This window comes from Pyrgilauda ruficollis, unplaced genomic scaffold (genome assembly GCF_017590135.1).
Source record: "Pyrgilauda ruficollis isolate IOZ18807 unplaced genomic scaffold, ASM1759013v1 scaffold200, whole genome shotgun sequence".
NCBI lineage: Eukaryota > Metazoa > Chordata > Aves > Passeriformes > Passeridae > Pyrgilauda > Pyrgilauda ruficollis.
Window position 1 is genome coordinate 241,944 of NW_024519208.1, and position 25,171 is coordinate 267,114.

A 25,171-nucleotide genomic window follows, 5' to 3' on the forward strand; every position below is an offset into this window, starting at 1 on the left:
AAATTAAACAAAAAAAAAAAAAAAAGACACATCAGGTGCTGCTTGTCAGAGGTTTACAAGAATCATAGTTTTTTTAGGATACAGGTGCCAAGCATATAGAAAAAGAAGTCTTTGAATTCCACCCATTAAAGGCATCAAAATGAGCCCTCCAAGAAAAATAAGGCTTAAGGAAATAAATTTCTCAAGTGTCTGCGATTGATATGAAGGAAGTGTCATTCTACTTATTTCTCTGTCATTCCCTGCAGTCAGGGGCTGTGTGGCTGAGGATCATGGGACTGAAGCCTTTGGGATTGTTGGGATGCAGCAGGTACTTGCCTGCAAGTTCCCAATGAACAGCTGATTCCCTTGGCCCAGCATCTGGCACAGGCTCCCAGCTCCAGATGGGCAGTGAGATTCTTGCACAGGGAATGGCTTTCCAAAATAAAGCATCCAATAAACAGTGGGAGCAGATGTCAGTGCAGGAAAAACAGCCTCAGAGCACACAGAAAAAGGCCCGGATATGCAGCTCTGCTCATGAACTGAAAGCCAAAACACACCAAACCCTGAGCATCACACATCCACACCAGGGTGAGACATGGAGGTTTGCTGATTTCATTTGGGAGTTTATTCAGGAGCAACAGAAGCACAAGTGGATTTAGCAAATTATTAGAATTTCATGCTAAAAAGAGCTCTAGGAGCTGCATTTATATGCACCATTGTACAAAAAAAAAGTTCTATTTTAGGGAAGCCACAGGAGTTCCTCATACACATTGATGTATCCAGTCTTAGTTACCACAGTCCATCTGGACAAAGCTGGGGTTATATTTAGACATTTGTTTCTGCAAGTGGCTTTGACCTTTCAATTAGGAGTCTTGTATCTACAGCCCTTCCAGAAACACAAGTGCAAAGGCTCCCTTAAATAATTTCCCTTGCTTTGTGCTGCAGAAATGTCATTTCTGTAGTTACCAGGAGAAATTCTGTAGCAAAGGGCAGAGACAGGTAACAAAGCAGAGGACTGGGGGCAGGGGAAGGAAGGGAAGGCAAGAAGAAAACCACTGATGGTTGATAACAGAAAATGCTTGGATTATCTCATTTTAAGACATGGAAGAACATGATCTGAGTCAAATGGAAGCATTTTCCATCATTATCTCAGCTTTCCTATTTTCAGGAGGAAACACATTTTCCCTTGTATAGCCAGTTCATGCACTTGGGATCAGCCAGGCCTGCAGAAGTTCTCATTCCAATAAATTTGTACACAGCCCTTTCAATGCCTAGTTAAAAATTTCAGGACAGATGGACAGACAGGCAAGAATTTCTGAGGTCTGCCATTCTTCCAGTGCCTTAAAGGGGCTCATAAACAGAAGGGAGAGGAAATTTTAATATGGGGAGTTAGTGACAGGACACAGGGAATGGCTCTCACTGCCAGAGGGCAGGGCTGGATGGGATATTGGGCAGGAATTGTTCCCTGGCAGGGTGGGCAGGCCCTGGCACAGGGTGCCCAGAGCAACCTGGATCAGAGGTGTCACCCTGTGGCTGCCCCTGCAGACCTGGCAGTGTCCAAAGTCAGGCTGGATGGGGCTTGGAGCACCCTGGGATGGTGGAAAATTGAACAAAATGATATTTTATGTCTTTCCAACCCAAACCAGTCTGGGATTCTATACTAAAGCGATGAGAGAACATCACCAGGAAAAAAGGTCTTGTTTTCAGATGACAAAAAGTTAACCCCAAATCTAGAAGTCACAAGGAAGGCTAATCCAAGAAAACCAAATTATTCCAGTTGCAACATGGAGAAGGAGGAAAAAAAACAGCCAACAGCAGTAGCCAGGACACTTGGGATGGATCACACAGAGCCTAGAGCTGAGCACTGCCCTGGCCACCTTTAACAAGCTGCTGGTGCCACAGCAGCAGCCCAAACACCACAGAACAGATTTGGGGCTGTGCTTCCTCCAGTCTCCTGGGCTGGGACAGCCCAAAACCTACAGAAAACAGCAGCATCCATAATCCAGTCTCCCAGGAATGTCAGGTAATTCTTTTGATAAATGTTGGCCTAGAAACCAGGGAAGCAACTAAACTGAAACCTGTTCCTGCCTCTCAGTGCACCAATAAAAGAGAATGTGTTCTCTCCTCTTTTCTCTGTGCACTGAAAGGAGGGGACAAGGAGGGAGGAGAACTTCTCTTTATTCTCATTTCTTATCTGCCAAGGGTAAGAATAACCCAGGACAGCAGCTCATCCATAAACATCTCCCAGAAATGTTCATGTTTCACTCCATGCAGAATTATCCCAGCAGAGACCCCTGGGCTGATCCAGCTCTCCCAGTAAACTGTGTTCCTGCAGAGTCACAATTTGCTTTATCAACATAAACACATTATACCAGAAAAGTGAATTCAGGCTTATTCTGGCATAACCATTTCCTGGGAGGAAGTTCTATTCCCCACTGCTGGGGCTGGACACTTGCAGTGTGAGCAGAGCACACGACAGACCCCTTGTCCTACAGGTCTTCATGAAAACAGCCCTCTAAGTGACTAAAACTGTCTATTAACAGATTCTTCTGTCTTGGCTTTAAAAAGCAAAAAAAATCAACTAAAAATAGTAATATTAAATCAGAATTCACATCTACAACTACAGATCATCCAATTTAAGTGACTGCACAACCTCATGTGGAAACTCCAGGCACAAGGGGCTTTTGAGCTTAGTTTGTGACATTATCTAGGAATAAAGAAATCCAAACCAGTTCCACATCTACTGCTGCTGAACTCCCCGTGCTGAAACACTTCCCAAGTTTACTTCACTCTCTAACAGACTTTGGCTGAGCAGAGAAGCTCCCAAGGTCTCAAGCAAGTCTTGCAAAAAAAAAGTCGTAATTAAAAATCCAGTAGGATCTTCTGCATTTCTTCAAAGCAGAGCTGGCTGTGGAAAATTGAGGGAAGGGGGAAACATATCTGAAGGGTGTACAGAGCAGCTTCTCTTTTCTTAGAGAAACTCCCAGCCCCGTTTCATCATTATGGTTGTATGATTTAATCAGAAAAGACATTGAACAGCAACAGGCATCACATCTGTGTTCAAACAACTGGTTATGGCACTGACAGGGAGTCTGAGGCAACCAAAAGGGAAATGGAATAGAAACTCTTGGATTATGCTCTCTTCTGACCCAGAGATGAGACAACTGAGAGGTGCTTTAAAAACTTTTATTCTATTTTTAGTCTCATGTGAAAGGTGAGACAATACAAATGTTATAATTCATCACAATTAGAAACCAACTATTTCCTAATTACAATACATTATAAACATTTCTTATCCGTTTTTGCCACACCATGCTGTAAATGCCTCAAAGCCAATAATCTAAAATTACCCCTTGTGGGTCCTACTACAATACATCTTTCATGGTTCTAATTCTTCAAAGTATCTAATCTTACTTGCAAGGCCATCCTCTGAAACTTATTTCTAGTTCCATTTTTCTCTCAACATTGTATGTCTTATTCCATGGCATTTCTAAGTCAGCATTTCTTATCTCAAAGTTTACATACAAACACATCCTATATAAACCTTCCATCAAACTTTTAAAATCCTCTACAAATCCACCCCCCCAAATCCTGACCCTGCTCCATCAGCACCCCAAGCAGATGCAGTGGTGCAGGGCAGACACTCAGCAGAGCTGGCAGCAGCAGCTTTATCCCAGATAGCTCCAGGGGATGGATGAACACTGAACCCAGCAGCCTGGGAGGATGGATGGTGATTCCTGCTCTGCTGATCAACCTCACCCTGCAGCCCCAAAGGTGGCCTGAAGCTTCTCCTGCTCAGCCAGGGGTCTGAGTTTGGGGGTTTTGGCTCAGTTCAGGGGGTTGATATTATTTTTCCCAGCTGCAGTGCCCATGACTCAGGTTGCAGGCAGGTTGTGCTCGTGTGTCATGCTGGACCCTGACACCCACAGGGCTTTGGCAGCAGCAGCTCCTGGGGAAGAGCCTCCCACACACTCCATCAATGCTGGAATCCCGTGTGCAGGAGCCTTTTGGCCGAGGCTCAGGCAGCCTCTGTGTTCTGTTCCCAGTCACGAGATGAGATGATGCCACCACGGTGCTCCCTGTCACAAAGGGCAGCTCCATTCACCCTCCTCCTGCTCCAGGCTGCTCTCCCTCCCTCCCTCCCTGCACTGGAGGGGATGGAGCACACTACGTGCTGCTCCTGGCCTGCACGTACTTTCCAATGTTCCTGTACTTATGTTGTCTGAGAGGCCCTTGGAATATTCTGAGCCACATAAATGGAAGCTTTTCACAATCAGCCTTATCTCTTTAATGTGGAAAGTATTTAAAGTAAAGAGTTGCAGTCTGCAGTAATTACTGAGACTGCCCAAAGCTCTTCACAAGTTTTAAACAAACCAAACTTAAACACACATTGAGTTATTGCAGCCAACTCTCTCCAGATGAACTTTTCACAGAGTTCTGGTCTCCAACCTAAAGGCTGAATTTTAAATTGAAACGTGAGTTCCCAGAGAAAGTTTGATAGTTTTTGCCAAGATATTTCATTGGAAAAAATAACAGAAAGAAAGCAGACACTTTGTCAAAAGTCATGTCGAAGAGCATCCAACATATTCTATGGAAAAGTGGAGCACAGTTTCAGCCAGCAGGACTGAACAGCTTCACCCTTCTGATTCTTACAACCAGTTTCTCCAGCCACACGTTCCTACAACTCTGAGCACAGAGTTTGAAGCCAGAAACAGCCCCACACCAGTGCCCCCAGCACACAGAGCTCCTGTCACACACACACACACAGAGCTGAGTCCTCCTACAGACACCAACTCCTGTCACCCTTCAGGCCATGGAGGTTGGACCACAGAGCAATTTTTAAGAGTTCAATCTTTCCCTTCACCTCCTCATAAAAAGACCTTTTGTATATTGCAGATATGAGAAGCCCTAACATGTCACTTGAAAGCCAAATAAGACAGTGCCCAAAAGCTCTTTCCAAATACGTATATTGAAGCAATCATTTTCCTTTTCTATAATCACATCCTTTGTTTGTTAAATCAAATTTTACAATCACCAATACGACCAGAACTCAGTGTGCTGGGCACTGCCCAGGCTGCCAGAGCTGCAGGAGCGTTTGGACAGCGCTGCCAGGGGTGCTCAGGGTGGGCTTGTTGGGGTGGCTGGGCAGGGACAGGGGCTGGGCTGAGCATCCCTGGGGGTCCCTCCCAGCTCAGGATATTCCAGGACTCAGCAGCACTCACAGCTCTTCCTCTGCCACCAGAGTGAGAAAGCTAAAGCAGCCCAAATAACACATTTTATATAGACAGAGATCACAGTGTGCATGGCATGATCAACCTCAGCCACAGCTCAGTAATCTGTGCACAATTTTCTTCTACAAAGCACCAAATTCCTACTAAAAAACCAAATCAAACACTTCTACAGGACACTCTTTAAGAGCAAGGTAAGGTACAAATTAGAGTTGGCAACATTTTTGCCACAAGTTAGCTGCTGGAACAGTTTGTAATTCCCCCTGAACACAAAGCCCAATACTCCTCCTCCTGGTATGGCTGCTTTGGTTACATCAAATCTTCAAACTAACATCCCTTAAGATACTTAAATGGCAAGATTTTGATTTAATTCTGTGTTCCAATACCATATCCCAGACTCCTGGGTGTGTTTGTACAGAACAGTTAACCTCCAGTGCAACAATCCATAGTCTAAAGTGAATCTGTAACCTAAAGCAACAGTTTTAAATGCTCTGGTTTCCATCCTCAAACACAAAGAATTTGTTCAGTTAAATTGGGCAGCCAGCACTGCCTCGAGGCAAGAAACACCACTCCAGTGCCCTTCCAAATTTACATCTTTTTTTATTTGAGTTCTTCTTATGAAACTGTGCTTAGCCTTGGGGTAAGCCTAAATTGGGGCTCAAAGGTGAAAACCATATTTTTCTAAATTTTATTTCTCCACATGCCAAGCTATGCCTCATCCAGGCTGGACAGGGCTTGGAGCAGCCTGGGACAGTGGAAGGTGTCCCTGCCCATGGCATGGGTGGCACTGGATGGGCTTTAAGGTCCCTTCCAACCCAAACCTGGGATTCCATGATTCTCTGAAAGAGGGATCTTTGTGAGATCTGATCATCTACACAGCATGGGTGGTGAAAAGGCAGCCCAAAAGGCTTGCAGACCTGAGCAGCAAACAAATGGTTTGAAAACCTGAGTAAGTTCTTGGAAAAAAAAAAAAAAAAAAAAAAAAAAAAAAAAAAAATCTCAGCTCAGACCCCTTCAATCTTTCACTCTCCCAGCACCACACAGAGACTTTTATGACTCCTTATCTCCTCTTCATAGGCAGGAATATTTCTGGGCATAGTTTTGGCTGCCCAGACTAAACTATCCCACAGCAAAGCAACCCTTGCCCTTTCAGAGCCAGTTCTGGCTCACCACACCATGCTTCCTCCCCTAAAAACAGGCCAGGTGACCAAAGCAGCTCTTCAGAAATGTGAAAAGCACTGTGGTCAAGCAGGGGCAGAGCAGGAGGCACAGAGCTCCTGCAGCTCTCCCCTGTCCACCAGATGTGTCAAAACCAAAGCTGAAACAAGCCAGTTACAAATAATTCAATGGCAACCTTGAGTACCTTTTAATGACCTGTCTGGATACAATTCTAGCCTTCCAATGTAACACCAGCTCCTCCCAAATCCTGGACACTGACCCCACTCATGGATTAACAAAAGTCATTGGGATTTGCCAAATTCTGATCTCCACATGACCCATTTAACTTGCAAAACAAAAGAGGTCAGTCCCACCAGCTCCTGGATTTAAACAACAGCTTGGTTGCCTGCAGTGGCAGCTCTCTCTCCCCAGGCAGCAGTCCATAAATCCAAAGGAGAGGATGTTACAGCTGCAGACAAGATGGTTAGCAGAGATCAAAAAGATGGATTAGGAAAAGCCAATCAATCTTGCAGAAGGCTGGTGGGACAAGTGCCTCTTTCAAGCCCCTTGCTTCCTTCCATCTGGGGAGGATGATAAGGGTTTCTCTGGACACCAGGAAAGGCAAAAGGAGCCACTGCAGCTGCAGCTTTCCTGGGAGCCAGGAAAGATCCAGCATCCTGCACGGCACACGGATGCCCTCACAAACCAGGGATTTCAGCCTGTCACAAGTTTGTGTTCCTCCTCCCACGGGGTTTAATTTCATTTAACCCACCTAGAGAGACCCACCAGCACAGTCCCCCTGCCCAGGGCACTTCCATGGCCAACACACCTGAACACAAGAGGGTCACAAGAGTCTTTGAAAAGCCAAAGCACCTCCAGCCACTGCAGCAGCCAGGAGCTGCTCAGTGAAGGGAGGATCTCAGGCTCCATGTCCTGCCAGCTCTGCCTTGTGTTCAAACGCCAGTTAAACCCTGGGTAAGGGAAAGGAAAAGCCTGCTCCATGCTGTATTCCACATTGGATAGCAGGTCTTGTTTTAATGTCACCAGATTTTATCCCAAATCAAGATTGTGCCATTTTAGCTTCCTTAGCAACAACCACAGCGCTATTTTTCTTACCAAGAGAGACAAGAACCAAAAGTCTCCTCTGAACCACCCAATTACTGTCATTCTCTTAATCAAGAAAGCACAGGGACATTCACAAGAATACATTTTTATTAGAATGTATAAAAAGAGATCTCCTGCAGAGAACACCTTGTAACCATCTTTCCCTCCCAGTTCCAGGGAAGAAAAGACAAGGCAAGGAAGAACTCCCAAGACTGCATCTGGAAGCCCATCTCCCACACAGCAGGAAGCAGACAAGCCTGAGGTAGTTTCAGTAGTTTCTAGGTTACTGTCACACAAAACCAACTGGAAAACATAGTGGTCACTATGGCCTCCTTAATGGCTACATAAGGACATTTAAATAAAAAGGAAAGGTTGGTCCAAGGTCCAAAATAAACTAACAAAGGAAACAGACATTGAGAAAGAAGATCCAAACTGCTCTGGATAATTATTTAGCATGGTTGCAACAGGGATTGCACTTTCACTGCTGCTGCTTCAAGCACAGTAACAGTTTTGCCTTTGCACACAGCAATCCCAACTGTTGCTACGGACACTGCACAGATGCAGGAGGGAATGGTTCCCCTGGTAGTGCAGGAGGGGCTGGGTCAATCCATTAACATGCAATCAGCCTGCAGGAGTGTTGGAGGCACACAGGACAACCACAGCAGGACGAGCCAGACAAAAGAAGTCATTCCACTATGCAAAACAACAGCTTAAAACAACGTTTATGTTAGAATACATAACACAATGTATTCTAACATAAACAGAATACATAGGGGAATGCAATGATTCTGGTAAAACAGCAAGTCACTGGTGTGTCCTACTGCCCTCCCAGGTGAGTTTCAGGCAGTGGCACACCCTGCTCACACCAAGGCAGCTGCAGGCAGGGGGCAGATGCTGCAGTGATCCCACATGCACAAGAACCCAGCACTGCTTGTCTGGGACAGAGGGAACTGCTGGGCTTTCACTCCCTGGAGCAGAGGAAGGCAGCCCTGCCACCATTTCACAGCCAGTTTAACCCCACCCAGCCACCTGCCCTGCCAGCACTTCCCCAAAGTCACCTCTTGCTCTGGGCCAGCAGTGCCTGTGCTCACATGCAGCAAAGGCAGGGGAGGCCTGAACTAAAACCAAACCTTAGTGGGGTTTTGGCTCAGTTCCCTTTCAACCAGCCCAGTTCACAAACACTGCTCCAAGGGTGAGAGCAGCTCAGCACAAGGGAACAGAGATGACAAGAGTTGTTTCTACCTGCAGATGTCCCAGCTGCAAAGCTGCACCCCCCCAGGAGCCACAGCTGTGCTGGCAGGGAATACCCACCCTGCAGTACAGGAGAGCACAAGGCATCTCTGATCACCCACACTGCCAGAAACAACCCTGCACACAGAACCCAAGGGAAGGAATCAACACACAGCCCCAAAACTGTTGGTGATGAAAGCAGCCACCATCTCCTTCTCAAGCCCAGGGTCTTCCCACAGCCTCGGAGGAAGCTCATGGCACAGCCTGAGCCCCATCTCCTGCAGGGAAAACTGGTGAGACAACAGCTTAAATAACCACTTTATATTCTGTAAAGATAACTCAGTCTTGGACAGCTCAGAAATTCTGCTCCTACTTAACACACATAAATATTCCAGATAACAGAAATTAGCAGTAAAATCCTGTACTCTTTCTGAAGCTCACTGGGCGTGGAGTTTTGTTAGGTACAAAAAAAAAAAAAAAACAAACCAAGAATATAAATGGGTTTTCCTTTATAAGCTTCAACTTGTGGAGCAGAGCAGTGATCCAGTGGAGGCTCTCAACAGCAGACATCAACTTCCAGCCACCAATCATTTCCACAAGCCATTTTACTTTAAAGACTTATAAATGACCCTACAATATCACAATGCTTTCTTCACAGATTGCAGAATTTCAAATGACTGTTTGCTGTAATGAGCAGGGGTGGAAGCCAAGATCCACAAAGACTCCAAACCCAGCTCTGGAGGTCAGAGGCCACCCAGAGGCAGCACCTGATCTCCCAGGTCTTGTTGCCAACAGATGTGGGAACCAGAGGGAACCACCTGCAGCCCAGTGGGAATCCCACTGACGAATGAATGAGAAGCCTCAAAAGCTCACAGTTTTTAGAATTCTATAAGTGTCAAATATTAATAATATTGCTGAGCTCCAAAAAGTAAATGACACATTAATGACATAACCTCAGGAAACTGGCCTTCACAGTACACAGAAAATAAGAAACACCATTAAAATCCATTCATTTTTACTAAGAAACTTAGTTCAGAACTTTCTGTAGGATTTGGTTCAGAAAAGTCTTCCAATGCTTCTTTTATCTGTCTTCAGTAGTTCCTTAGACTTTTCATCAAACACTACAAAGTCCTTTCAGTGTAAATTTTTAGAAAATTCTCATTCACTCGTGAAATGAAACAAACCAAAATACTCTGAACAGGAACTTTTTCGTTATTTGCTGATCTGCTCCTATCTATGAAACCATCATTTCCTGCTGTAAAATATACTCACCCTCTTCCTATGCTCTAAAAATAGTCCCTACTTGATTCGATAGCTCTAGCAGCATGTGGCCAACTTTTCTATTCAGTTTTATTTCTCATTCCTCTTCAGAGTTAGTTTTGTCTTTAATAATTACCATGAAAGTAAACATGTTCACAATCCCTAACGTGAACTTTTCCTCCTTCTGTGGATCCTTCTGTTAGGAAGGAGAAAATAATTGAAGCAAAAATACATTGAGACACTTTATGATTATCAATCTGTGATAAAAGACACTGCAAGGGACAAAAAAAAATTCACCCCACCCCTGATCCTTGTGTTGATCAGTGCAAAATCTTAATCACACAGTTAAAGGTTAACTCAAAGCAGGAAGAAAAAAAAAAGCAAATCAATGAGAAAGGGGGAAAAGAAAGAAGGAAGAGTACAAAAGTAGACATATGGATGTCTGGGGAGAAGGGTGATTAAATCCCCCATAAATCTCACATACCAAGAGGTAAGATATTTTGCCTAAATTCCCAGAGGCAACACAATTCAGTCCTGTATCTGAGACTTGAAAGGATAATCATCTCCATATATAATAAGGCTGCCATGAAGGACAAGAGCTGGAGCTGCATGTGGGGGCATGGATTTCCCTTGGCACACTGAAAGCTTTCAGTGCTGTGTCCAACTGGAGCTGATGGGTGAATTTTTAGGTAGATAAATTTGAATTGCCTGGGCTGGAACTTTGGCCTGAACAGGAACATTAATCCTCACTCATCTGTTGATGAATGAAAGGGGGAAAACAAGCAATCTTGGACAGCTACTCTGTCTTTCAACAGTTGCCTTTCAGATAAATCAGTTATATAAAAAAATAAATACTAGTGTGGTCTTTAAGATGCAAGACAAGAGACCAACTTTCACTTTTCAAACTGGGCAAAAAAAAAGTCTGTTAACTGAACTCATGATTTATCTTGTATCCAACGGGTCAGGGCTTGGAACAAAGGAGTTTGAGAACTGAACAAGCACCGATTGTCACTCAGGGCAAGTCCTACTTCAAAGGGTAAAGCCCAGAAGGAAACTGCTCTTCTGTGCTGCCCACGTGCTGCACAATTAACGCTGTAGGGCTCTTGTGCCCCCCAAGAGCACATCCCTGAGTCCCTCTGGCACTGGGGAAAAGAGCAGGAAAAATGATGTAACTGTGCCAGCTCTGTGATCTGCTGGGCAGCAGAGAAACCCGAGTGCTTTTGAAATGACTGAGTCAATATTTCCCAGCTTCACGCTGCGTGCTCTCCCCACTCCAGGTGTTTTTACAACGGGGGAGGGCAGGCAGAGAGAGAGAGAGAGGTGCTGAGAAATCGGAACTGTGCTCAAGTGTTCAAACCTTTCCTTCACCAGACAAGCTTTTTCTAAGTGATTAGTCATCCCCACAAGCATTTCCCAACAAGCTGCAGCAACAGGGAAAACCCCCCCGGACTCAGCCACGGCTGCCGAATTTCTGGGCGATTACTCAAGGGGGTGAGGAGGCTTTTGCCTGGCAAAGGCAGAGCAACAGTTTCCTCCTCTGCCTCCTTTGTAGAGCCGGCTGCCCCGGGCAGAACCTGACTCACATTTCACAGAGCAGGGCGGGGGGCCGCCTCTGAAAACACTGCAACATTTTTTTCCAGCCCAGATATTTCCAGCGATCCCGTTCCCAGAGCCGCCCCACACACAGCTCCACGGGCACCGACGCTCCCAACCGCAGGGAGGATCAGGGGGGCTTCACCTTCCCCCTCCCGCACAGGCTGGTCCCATGGAAAAGCCAGGAGCACGTGCAAAACCTGTTTTCCATCAGCTCATCCCACAGGATGGCAGCGGGGTATGGAATAAGGACTCCAGGGGATGGATCTGTGGCAGAGGGAAGCATCACAGGACCACCCTCAGCAGCAGGACAGCTCCAGCCCCAAGGGAACAATTTAGCTCCTCTTTAGGTCCTTACCAAAATCATCTACAGCACCCTTCTATGGCACCCTCACACCTGCCTCGATGCCTGGGAAGTCAAAGCCAGGCATCACAGAAACTCTTCCCAGGAAAGCTGAGTGACACGCACAAAAAAAAAAAAAAAAAAAAAAGAGGATTAAATTCTCAGACAAGGTTTGTTATTCATCTCCACCGTTGATCTTTAATTTCAAAGGTGACAATCCCCCCGGGCTGTGATTTTCATTAACACTCCCTGCCCTTGAGGTCTCCCTGCACAGCACATTCCTTTGGTGACAGAATGGTATCAGCTGGATCTCGACAGTAGAGGGAAAAAAAAAACCAAAAAAAAAACCATGAAACCCACACCCTGCACCCTCCCACCTGTACAAAATATAGTAGTAAGAAGTTTGTATCCCATTACTCCCAGTAGCAGCCACACACATACACCTCCAGGTGCAGAGTGATCCTCTGACAACATTCAATTAGACAATGAGAATCTTCTTGCCATCACAGCTGAGTGGAAAGTCAGCAGTAACAAGGAGGAACACAAATAAATTAATTATTCAAGCCAGACTTCTCATCACAGGTGCCGATTTAGAGGTTTAAGCTCCAGCAGCTCAGGGCAGAGGCACCTCACCCTGGTAAGATGTGCACAGTGGCACAACCAGGACTGTCCCCTCCTGGGACAGAGTCAAAGGCTGTAAGAAGGGAATAAAATTCACAGATTTAAAAAAAATTGTATTATCATGTGGTAACTAGGGCAGAAGATTAATTGATCTCTGCGAGAGGGGGAAGGCCCTGGCACAGGTTGTCCAGAGAAGTTGTGGCTGTCCCATCCCTGGAAGTGTCCAAGGCCAGCTTGGACAGGGCTTGGAACAACCTGGGACAGTGGAAGGCGGTGGAACAAGATGGGCATTAAGCTCCCTTCCCAGCCAAACCAGTCCATGATTCTGTGATCCTATACACAGAGTGCAGCCTTACTGGAATCCCCAGGGGCTGTCACAACTCAGTCCCTTGGCCCTTGCAAGTCCAACAGGGAGAGGGGAACACAACCCACAACAACCTGATGCACATGAACACTTGCAAGGCCTTCCATGGGAATGCCACCCAGCAGGCATCACAGCACAACAGGCAGATGGCTCACTCTGGACCTGGAAGGGACTTGCACCCCATTGAACACCTGCAGCCAGTGGGGCCAAGGACACGGTGGCACAAGAGCCCTGCACAGGCAGGGCCTCTCTCAGCAGCTGGCTGTGCCTGCTGTGCCCAAGCACTGCCAACCTGCAGGGCAGGCCGCCTTAAGTAGAGCAAATGAATGAAGCACAGTGTCCTTCCACTCTTTGACACACTGCAAACAGGCTTTTCCACATTCACCAACTCTCTGCTGCAATAGGGTGCAGCCCAGCAGATATGGATTTTGGGGACAATTATCAGCTCCAGCAGCTCTGAACCTCTTGTTACTCAGCTCTCTGTGCAAGCAATCCCTCTCTGGTGCCACAGACATATCAGCAGAACCCTGCCAGACCAGACTGTAGAGCTGATCCACCCCACAACACCCCCACCCCTTTCTCCCTCCTGCACACACAACAACAGCCTGCCATTCTAGACAGGAACTTGTCAGGAGTTCAAAGTACAACCTGAGACACCTCACAGATCAGGTAGGCCTTACTGTGGTATAAAACGAAAAATCTCCACATGTAAACCTAATCCATATTCAAACTTAACTACAACAGAAGTCAGAGACAAGAGAATGAACCATTTTAGGAAAAATTCTCGGGGAAAAAAACTAAAGCTAAAAACTGCAAGTCTTAAAACTACACAAGGGGACTTCACTCCTCATACCCTTCAGATCTAAATGATGAGTACCAAGTTATGCTTAGCAACACGAAGTATGACTGAAAATGCCATCCTCCACCAGCAGTAGCCTATTTAAGACTAGTTATATCCATTAACTCGTCTCTCACCCAAATACTTCCTTTATCCAGGCCTGTATCTTTCGTAGTGTTAAAATTAAAATTTTAACACCATATCCCTGGGTCTCTTGACAACCTGGCACCAGCAAAAAGTGGGGCAGATACGTGGGAGCCGAGGAGTTAACCAGCACACAAAAGAGTACACTCACTTCAGCTCTGATTAAGCGGGGCAGTCACAAAAACAGAGGTCAACATCAGAAAATATTTTGTGAGTCATGAGGAGAGATTACTCACCATGCACTATTCAACTTACTCATCACAGTGTGGCACGGCCAGCACGGCTCACCACGGCTTCATTAGGGCACCGTGGCCTTTCCTTTGAGGCGGCGGAAGGCGGGGGAAGGAGCCGCACTTTCAGTTTTGTGTGGAAGCCAGTGGGAGGCTGGAGCTGCACCACCGCCGCCGCTCTCTCTCCTCCCACGGCCCTAATTAGACTCGGAGGGAAATACATGTTTCACATCAGCCTCCCCGGCTCTTTTAGCATCCCAACAAGCGCCGGGTTGTCAGCCGGGCTATTATCCGGACTCGGCAGTCTGGAGAGACCCCACTTTTCCTATTACACACGAAATAAGCAGCAGCCCAGCAATAAAGAGACACGGTATTAACCCAGGCGTCCATTAATAGGAGAGACCAGCCTTCAACGCACCAACATTGACGCCGCTAATTTAAGATGTAGTAAGAGCATAAAAATAGCCAAGTTACTCAAGGCAGGGTTACATCACACCACGGAGCCCGGGCACACAGCAGGTTCACACTACAGAGCCTCGGATGTTGGGAAAGATGACTCCCCGCCACTGCTGCTGCTCTCACCAAAAATAACCTGCCGGGACCGTGAGTTTCCCGTTCCCTTTCCCTACAGCTCTCCTCGGAAAACACAGAGTACAACAGGAAGCAACCAGAACGCTGCTAAATAAAACTCCCTGAATCAGCGTGGCGGGGTTTGTTTTTTTTTTCCCTCCCCTCAGCTATCCCACCTTGCTTCCTCGGAACCACGGGCGGTGAAACTAAGAAATGTTCTGCTTACGTCAAAGCGAGCCGAGCTCTCCCGGCAGCTCGGGCCGCGCCAGCGCGGGGAAAGCGCGGCTGCAGTTCAGCAGAGCACGATGTCAGCAGGCCAAGCGCTGCCACGGACACAGGGATTTGTTTGCAGAGCCCCAGGGTTCAGCCGGAGCCGCGGCCAGCGCCGGGGCGTGCGTGTGTGCGAGCACGCCTCGGCCGCGCCGCAGCGCTGCGCTCCCCGGAGCTCCCCGGGCCGCGATGCTGCTCGGCTCCGGTGAAACATCCACTCGGGAATCACTCTGGAAAGGCTGGCGATGCCAAGCAGACGGTTTAAGGGCAGGATGTTTGGGGTTTGTGGTATTTCTCAGTACATGGGGGGATCACAAACCGCCCCCCCGCCCACCACCACCACCCGCATTTCTGATTAACTGAGAAGAAATTATATTTATTCTGTCATCCTCAAAACCAGCTGCTCAAGTTTTCCCAAATCAAGTAAATTCTTATTTCCCATGCTGCAAAACACACTTAAAATAAAGGGGGGGGGGGGTTAGGTTTTTCGATTTTTAAGCCCGTAGGAATCTCTGTGAACAGACATAAAACCATCTCTCCCTCCCAGAACAATCCCTATCCCGCGTAATCTTTAACCTCCGCTTCGCACAACCCGCTCGGAGAGGGGGGTGGAGAGGGGGGACACGAGTTAATATTTGGCGAGGAAAACCAAACCCGGTCATCGCTTGTACTTTCAGTTTCTGACAATTTGAGCAGAGCGCGCGCCCGCCAACACTGACAGAGCTGCCCAAACAGGAAAGGCTGCGTTTAACCAGTGTGTGCTGGGAGACACGCCGGGAACAGCACTGCATGGAGGATGTTTTGGAAAAGCACGGCTACAGCAGCAGCCCCGAAAGGCAGGCGGCAGATAGGAGCAGGCAGCCGTCCCCCCCTGCCACGAGCGATATATTCCTAATCACTCACACACGAGCGATTGCCAAAGCGAGCAACAACATCAGCAGTATCAGCTGCCCCAGCCTGTGCGTCCCAGCGTGTTCTCGCCGGGAAACAGCTCACGTACAACAGCACAGCCTGGAACGCAGGCATAATCAACAGTGCCTGCGCCAAGTAAACATATAGAGACGTTTTGCCTTTGCTAACTGTGCTCCGAGGGGCTACACGCAGTTTGGGAGAGAAATTGCTCAGGGGTTGATAGGAAACCTACACACATCCAAAAATACCCTCCCCGGAGCCTTTGGCCTCTCGTGGGATTGTCACTAATTTGAACATGGACATTGTTATCAAGGTCACACATCGCTCGTCCGGGCTCGGGAGAAAGTCAGGCAAGTTAAGGAAAAACGCCGCTCGGTAGCTAAGCAAGGACAAGTGACATTTTATTTGGAAGCACGAGGATTGCGGCTGGCTGGAATTCTACTCGGGATAAATAAAAGGGGAGCTCCAAGGGCACGGCTGGAGGGGAACTGGCGGCAGCCCCAGACACCAGCGCTGCCTCCAGACCCACAAGCGCTGCTGGCCGCTGTTTATTCCCACTGTGCGGCTGGTCCTGGGGTCCCCACGACCACCCGAGGCCATCCATAATTTAAGCGATATTCCCCCATCCAGAATCTCTGGATTCCACCCCGCTCGCAGCAGCACCGGTTATTAACCAGTTACACGAGCCCAGCGCGAGGAAAACACGAAAACTTTTCATTAACCAGTCCTCCTCCTCCCCGCCCTTCGGTTTAGTCAACCAATTATAAAATGAAATTGGGGATTTGACTTCCAGGCGAGCAGCGGCGGCACCCGGGGCCGGGGCTCCGGGAGGGTTCCCGCACGGGGGGCGATCATCCCGACGGATCCCGGGAAGGGCCGGCGCTGAGGGATCGCCCGGCGGGTGCCAGGGCCGGGGCAGGGCCGGGGGCGCTGACAGGGCGCGGGGCAGGTGCGGGGCCGGGCCATACTCACGTAGACGGGAAGCGGCCAGGGGTACACGGCGGGCTCGGCTCCCACGGGCGACTTCAGCCGCAGCTCCAGCCTCTCGCCCATGTCGGCAGCCGGAGGACGAGGCGGCGGCGGCCCCGCACCATGCTAGAGGGGCCGGCCGGGGCGGGGTGCGGCGGCCGGGCCGGGCCGGGGGCGTGGGCGCGGTGCGGCGGGCGGGGGGCGCGCGGCCCCGCGGTCCCTCCCCCCTTTCCCTTCCCTCCCCTCCCTCCCCCCTGTCCTCAGCTGCCCCCGCACCGCGCGCGCTCCCGCGGCCCTCTCGCGGGCGCGCGCCCGCAGCCCCCTCCCCCCATCCCGCGCGGAAGGCGGGCGGGGGTCGCGCGCGGCCGAAGGGGGGGGGGTCGCGCGGGGACGGGACCCCCGGACAGGGCGGTGTGACACAGGGGTGGCGCCCGGCACGGGAGCAGGACGGGCTGCGGCGTCAGACACGTGTGACAGGGCCGGGGTGGCACACGGGAGCAGGATGGGCTGCAGTGACACGCGTGTGACAAGGACGAGGGTGGCACCTGGCACACGGGAGCAGGATGGGCTGCAGTGACACGCGTGTGACAAGGACGAGGGTGGCACCTGGCACACGGGAGCAGGATGGGCTGCAGTGTCACATGTGTGTGATGGCACGAAGGTGGCACATGGGCACAGGAAGGGACGGGCCACATTGTCACACATGTGTGACAGGGTAAGGGTGGCACATGGGAGCAGGAGGGTCTGTGGTGTGACATATGTGACAAGGCAAGTGTGGCACACGCAAGCAGAACAGGTTGTGGCACAAAGCGTGACACACACGGCCAAGGTTGGCACATGGGCGCAGGAGTAGGACAGGCCATGTTGTCACGTGTGTGATGGAGAGAGGGTGGCACATGGGAGCAGGATGGGCTGTGGTGTGACACAGGTGACAGAGTGAGGGCGGCACATGGCACATGGGAGCAGGATGGGCCACATTGTCACATGTCAAACGGGGCGAGGGTGGCCATGGCACTCAGGGTCTGTGTGAGGGTGGAGCACCCATGACAGCACAAGGCTGGGACCCTCCATGTGACAGCGTGGAGCTGGCACAAGGCACTCAGGGCGTGCCAGGCTGGGACCCCATCATGACACAGCAAGGGTGGCATATGGCACCCAGTGGTGCCACACACGTGTGGCAAGGCAAGGGTGGGACCCGCTGTGTGACAGCACCAGGCTGGCATGGGACATTCATGTGGCCTTTCAGGGCTGGGTCACTCATATGGCAGTGCAAGGCTGGCACTCTCCTGATGGCACGGGGCTGTCACTCATGTGAGGGCACAGGGTTGTCGCACACATGATGGCACACAGCTGGCACACTCGTGATGGTACAGGGCTGGCACACACATAAGAGGACACAAGGCTGGCACATTCATGATGGTACAGGGCTGTCACACATGATGGCACAGGGCTGGCACACTCGTGATGACACAGGGCTGGCACACTCGTGTGAGGCCAGGCTGTGCTCATGGGTCACTGGAGCCCCCAAAGCTCCTGGTGCAAAGTCTGCACACAAGTGACTTGTGAGCCTTGCCCGGTGCCACACGGTCACAGTCACAATCGTGGGGGTGTGTCACGCGTGGGGGCACAGACGGGGCATCCCCATTGCACGCGGGTGTGTGTGCCAGGCTGGGCAGGGGGCTCCGCAGCTCCGAGGAGGAGCTTTACTGGCACGGGGGAGCAGAGCTGAGCCCTGTGCGCAGCAGTGTCCAGTGGGGACAAGGGGACAACGGGACAGGGGGACACGGGGATGGAGGGACATGGGCACGGGGTCCATCAGCCACAGGCACCAAGCACTGTGTGCCGAGAGCAGCATCGGGAGCTGTGTGGCGGCAGCTACAGCCTTACAACACGGTGTAACCTGGGAGTAGGGCTGAGTGCACCCCAGCCGGGCAGCGACAGGAGCGGGAAGTGTCCTGGGTGGGGGCTGGGAGCTGCATCTCTACAAAGGCCGGTGATGGGCTCAGTGACATCGTTTTCCATGTCTATAGGTGGCCGCAGGGCAGGGTGACACCGTTTGCATGTCTATAGGTGCCCAACTGGGCGATAAAATCAGGCCGGAGCTTCCTCCTTCACAGCCTTTGGGGTGATAATTTCCCTCTTCCCGGGACATGCGCATGCCCTGGGGTGCAGGGACATCTGGGGGCCCTGCCACCCTGTCCTGCACTCCAAGAGAAGAGCACCCAGCACCACTACAGCACCCACACCCTCTGCTCACACCGCACTGCCGAGGGGCCCAGGGGACAATGACATCGTGCCGGGTGCCATGCTCCATCTGAGGGCTGGAAGAGCAGCTGGGAGCCAGGGTCTGCTGGGGATGAGCATCCCTGCGGGACAGGAGCATCCTGAGGAGTGCCCATAACCCAGCTGGGCATGGCTGAGCCCAAGCTCTGACCTGCAGCCAGGTCCAGCAGAGCCAGTTGGCACCTGGGAGGAAAACCAGTCCTTCTCCATCAAACTGGTGGTGGAAGTTCTGCTGGCAGCTGCTGCCCTGCCATGCCAGTGTGGACTGGGACTTTTTCCCCCTGCGGTTCCTCACTTTCTCAGCCAAAGACAAGTAAACACAGCTCAGGGCAGGATGCTTTTGCCATCTGGCTCTCCTGGCTGTTGTCCCCAGTTTATTAATCCCATCATTCTTTTATGGTGCTGCAGAAAATGTCATGCTGGGGAGCTTGGGGGCCATGGAGCTCAGCGTTGGTGCCCCTGTGTCAGTGCCATCACATCCACTCTGCTCCTGCTCTGGGATGTGGCTCCAGGGCCTGGCAAAGCCTCCTGTATTCAGTGAACCTCTGCAGATCCTTTGGGATTAAGATGTGGCATGGAGACATCCAGTGTCTGGGCTGCAAACTGGTGTCCTGGATGGGGTCACTGCCTGTGGCCCTGTGCTCCTCAGGAAGGCAGGGAATGCACCATGCCTGAAATGCATCCAGAGCCAGCGAATGCCAGAGCAGGATATTCCCTGCACAGGGATTTTGTACATTATTTAACACCTGTATTTCCTGACAGGTCTCTGCCTTCAGCAGAGACAGGAGCTGTTTATTTGGGGCAGCTGCACAGTTCTGTGGTGGGGGCTGGGATGTGCCCCAGCTCCTGTCCCCACGGCTGCTCCCTTATCCAGAAACTGCTCCAAGGCTGGCTCCAAACCCATGCACTCCCCTCTTTGTATCCTTTTTCTCCCCCTTAAACGTCTGTACGTGCAGAAAGCTCCATTGCTAGGAACGCTTTTCTAAGGAAAACACTAAAATCATCAAGTCAGCAGTGCTTAAACTGCTCTGACTGCCTCTTAAATAATCAATTCATTTTTAATTAGCTTACCACAAAAATTCCATTAAATTTAAATAAATAGACATGGCAGGAGTTCTCCAAGGCACAGCAGGCTCCATTTAAAGAATTCTCTTTGAGTTCGTTAGGTTGGTCTTTAATCAGTTTGTCGTCCAAGTCCTTGTGTGGCCCAAGCAGGCTCCTGGGCTGCTAATAAATAGTAATGGAAGCTTCCAGGATCTCCCAGATGAGTCCCAACCATCTGGCCACGATGCAGGGGTTCAGTGCTGGAACTGATGTCTCCTGGCAGGTAGCGGCGAGTGGGTCATTTTTGAAGCACCTGCCTGAATCAGGACATCTTTTCACTGATTTCTCTGAGTTTTACATCTGGAAGAAGAGAGGGAAGCAAGGAAGAGCAATGCCCTGTTTTCTGCTGGTTCAGTGAGCTGAACTGACCCCTGAGAGATGTGAGAATCCCTGAGAGCTGGGAGCCACTCTGTTGCCTTGGACAGCTCTAGATTTTTGCTTTCTTAGGTGCCTTGGGGGTTTATAAGAAATCTCAGGAGGGACTTCTGACCAGAGCATGCAGTGACAGTTCAGGGGAATGACTTCCAAGTGCCAGAGGGCAGAGTTAGAAGGGATTTTGGGAAAGAATTCCTCCATGTGAGGGTGATGAGGCCCTGGCACAGGATGCCCAGAGCAGCTCTGGCTGCCCCTGGATTCCTGGCAGTGCCCAAGGCCAGGCTGGACGAGGCTTGGAGCAGCCTGGGACAGTGGAAGGTGTCCCTGCCATGGCAAGGGGTAGGACTGGACGGCTTTAAGGCTCCTCCCAACCCAAACCATTCCCTGCTTCTCTGCCCACTCACCCTGTGCTCTCCTGCACCTCTTCTCTGCTCTGCACCAGGACACGCCAGGTCCTGCCAGGGTTCCACAGGCTGATGATTTTCCAGGGACTCCAGACAGTGACCTGCAGCATTAGCCCTTCCAGAGAATCAAGAATCCAAATCGGCAGCAGTTGAATTTTTCCAGTGTGGGGGTTTGTGGGGTAGAGGTCCCCATCTCCTCCCCAGGTGTGCTGGTCCTGCTGCATCCCCTGGCTGCAGCTCCTGGCTCCAGGCTGGCACAATTCAGAGCTGAATTTTTTTTTTGCCACCACCAGATGAACCAGTTTGGATAGGGAGGAATGGGGAAGCTCTGCACAGCTCTGTGCACACAACTCTGCTCCTGTAGCACTGGAAAAGAGATTTTTCCCTGTCAAGAGTGTACAGTGGGCAGCTGGTGCCCACAGGGAGCTGACACAGCCCCTCCTGCCCTGCTGCTCCCACATCCCACCTCTGCTCCCACAAGCCACAGCCAGGGATCCCCTAGAATGGGGGTCCCGACTGTGCAGGTGTGGGGGGACACAGAGAGGGCATTAATGCACCAAGGACACTTTGCACAAGCAGTGCTCTGACACTCGGTGCACAAACCACGTGCAAAGGCACCTTTGGAGCTCATCCCACACTGGGGTTACCCCCCTTGGACCATGGGGTCAGCTTCTATCATGTTCATGTGGCCATAGACCCTCAGGCAGAGACAGTGCTTGGCACAGGGGCTTGATGAGCACATCAGCTCCTCTGATGTGAACCTGCCTTCCAGCAAGAGCTCCTCTTCAGTCTTGACCCAATTTAGCTGACAATAACAAGCTGGATCACGAGGCAGGTGTTACTGCAGGGAACTTTGTTCCTATCAGATGAAACATCCCAAGGGGAGCCAAGGTAGTGGCAGGGCAGGATGCTGGTGATCCATAGCCCCAGGGATGGAGTCAGCTCTGATGGCCATGCACAACTTCCCTTTCCCTTGTGCAAAATGCCCCACGTGCAATTTTCCAAGCCCCACTTTAATTTCTTTGGGTTAATCCTGCATGGCACCAGGGAGTTCATGAAGGAGCAACATCTGTCCTTTCCATCTGTCCTGCCAGCTCTCTGGGCCAAAGCTCTCCAGGGATGCTCTGGCTGCAGTTGCCACAACAACAGTGATGCAACAGTTTCCTCTGCACTGGGAGTCCTGTTGATATTGAGGACCTGGGGTGGCTGAGGCACCAAAGCTGTGCTGGTGCCAGTGGAGGTCCAGGCAGGATAAAGCCACTTGTGGTTGTCAGTGTCTCCCTTTTGCTTCTGGAACTGGTCTCAAACTGGATATGAGCCCAGTTTGGGAGCTTTTTCTCCCTAGGGAGACATGGCTGACACTGCTGGAGCCTCCCTCACACAGTGATGGAAGCACTGTACAAGAGCAGCCAGAGCCCCAGATTCAGCAAGGAACGAGAGGGACAAAACCAGGGGCACTGCCTGTGCCAGGCACAGCTGATGGCAGAAGAGTCACCTGCTCAGCCTCCCGGAGCAGCCCTGAATGCCAGTGAAGGTACCAGGAATGTTTTTACTGGAACACAGTGGCTCCCTCCCACCCAGCCCTTGGGAGTTCCCATCAACTCTGCTTTGCCAGGGGAAAACAAATCCAATTTGGTCCTTTTAGGCTCTGCTGGAGCTTGAATCAGCCAGTGCTGCAGTCCTGGCTGTGTCTAACCCAACTCTGCCAGAGAGCTTCTGGAGAGCCCTTGGTGCCATCCAGGGAGCCTCTGCCCTGCCCTGCCCTGGCCCAGGTCCCATGGAGGGGCTGGGGTGTCTCTGCTGCTGCCTCCCACCTCTCTCGCTATTTTTTGCCCCCTTCTTTGAGGGCAGCCGGGGCTGGGGACATCCTGGCTCCATTTCACAGGCAGAGGGAGGCAGTGCCCAGCTTTCCCCTGGCTCCGGGCTCTGCCCAGCCTCCACCTTGCCGGCCCGGCCCGCTCCAGTGTGCCATCATTTGGGACAGATTCCAAGCATTTTATCAGATGTGGAATTTGTGAGCACGAGGCAGATGTTTAACCCTCAGGCTCCATCCCCGCTGCGTCCAACCCGTATTTCAGCTGGGAATGTAGGGGGACAAAGGCTCTGGCTGGCTGGGGGCGAGGGGACCGTGCCAGCTGCACGTGCAGCGGTGCCAGACCCGAGTCACCCGCCTGGGACCCGGAGCACCCGAAGGCAGCCGCGGCACACGGAGCCTCCTGAATGGGTCCCTTGTCCCCGCAGCGCCGGCTGGCCACGTGTCCCACCCCGTGCCTGGCCCGCGGGGACACCGGCTGCCCCCGCGCCCCGCCCCGGAGCTCGCCCGTCACCCACGCCCTAATGTGGGGGTGGGACCATATGTGGGTCACCCTTAATCTAAATGTCAGCGCCCATCACCTCCACCCGAATGTGGGGCACCCATCGCCCCCAAACCAGACACCACAGACGCGTCACCCCAGCACCACACGTGGGGCACCCGTCACCCACACTGGGTGCCCGATGGGGAACCCACCGCCCCCATCCAGCCACAGTTCACCCATCACCCAAACTCGGGGCATCCATCGCCCCCCGCACCCCCTAAGGCGACAGCCCTGCCCCCCGACACAGGTCCCCCACGCGTGTCCCCCGGCCCGGCAGGTCCCGCCGTGTCCCCCCCGTTCTCCCGGGCCGCAGGCGCCACCTCGCGGGGACGAGCAGGGACCGGCGGAGCGGGGTCTGTACCGGGGCAAGGCGGACACCCCCACACCGGCACCCCAAAACGGGCACCCCTGCATGGGGCATCTGGATATGGGACCCCAATAAGGGCACCGCACCCCGGGTACCCCGGCAAAGACATTCCAACACAGGCACCCCAATATGGACACTGGGGCATGGGGCACCCCAATGTGATTCACGCCAAAAAGGGGCACCCCAAAATGGGCATCCTGCCGCGGACACCTTGGCATAGGGACTGCAACATGAGGCAGCCCAATATGGGCACTCCAGAACGGGCACCCCAAAACAGGCATTTTGTCACGGACACCTTGGCATGGGCACCGCAATATGGGAGCACCCCAATATGGGCGTTCCAGAACGAGCACCCCAAAATGGGCATCTTGTCCCGGACATCTTGGCATGGGGACTGCAATATGGGCCCAGTTTGGGCACTCCACTATTGTCACCAGGGGCAGGACACCCTGGCACAATTATCCCATGCTGAGCATCAAGGACAACCCTACATGGGACACCCCAAACAGGGAATTCTGACATGGGCTTCCCAGCAAAGACATGCCAGCACAGGTGTGCCAATATGGGCACCCAGGCATGGGGCACCCCAATGTAGGCACCCCAAAATTGGCATCCCAAAACGGGCATCGTGTCACAGACACCTCAGCCTGGGGACTGCAACATGGGGAACCTCAATATGGGCACCCCAAAACAGGCACCCCAGTGTTGTCACCTGGGGACAGGGCACCCTGGCTCAGTCACCCCATCCTGAGTGTCCCATAAAGGACACCCCAAAAAGGGCATCCTGGCAAGGACACTCCAACACAGGCACCCCAATATGGGTACCCAGGCATGGGACACCCCAAAACAACACTCCAAAATGGATATCCTGTCCTGGGAACCCTGGCTGGACCCTTGGAGGCTGAACAGCCCCAATTTCATGTTTCTTTCCTTCAATTTCACGTGTCTTTCCTTGTGATTTACCTGAAAATCACAATTAACATAACCAAGAACAACCACTTTAAACATCGTTGGGATGTGAAAGCCACAGAGTGCTTTGAGTGCCAGGAATGGGGAGAAAGCTCTTGGAAGCACTGCCACGGGGGCAAAGCAAAAAAAGCAGCTCAGACTCAGATCCATCGGGGACGTGATGGCCGGGATTGTGTTTTCCCACTGACACTGGGACTCAGCAGCTCCTCACAGAGCTCTCCCAAGGCACAGCATTCCATAGGGATACTCTGTCAGTGGCTGGAGAGGGAAAGTTACTTTCCTGGGAATGCTGCCCGTGTAAGTGCAACAGGGAAAACAGGAGGTGGCGTAATTTATTTAAAAAACATAATAATAAATATCTGAGCTGCAAAAGCCAGCAAGGACGAAAGCTAGGAATTTTAAGATTTAGGTATCACCGATGGCAGCAATTAGGTTTAAAGCAATGCTCTTAATTAAAGGTGATCATAAGGGGATTCCAAACCCTTCAGCATTCGCAGGA

The 25,171-nt window shown here is 51.3% G+C and overlaps 1 protein-coding gene across 10 annotated transcripts in view; it reads right to left on the bottom strand.

Moving 5' to 3' along the window:
• DOT1L (DOT1 like histone lysine methyltransferase) overlaps positions 1-17,016 on the bottom strand; it is a 72,171-nt gene extending 55,155 nt beyond the window's left edge. For 9 of the 10 annotated variants that reach the window (XM_041467156.1, XM_041467149.1, XM_041467150.1 and 6 more), the window contains exon 1: positions 16,817-17,016. In XM_041467156.1, coding sequence (XP_041323090.1) covers positions 16,817-16,897 — 81 coding nt within the window. In that variant the 5' untranslated portion in view covers positions 16,898-17,016. Of the gene's footprint in view, positions 1-14,117; positions 15,143-16,816 lie in introns of those variants that run through there. The other variant, XM_041467152.1, reaches the window with a different exon arrangement.
• Positions 17,017-25,171: the final 8,155 nt, after the last annotated feature.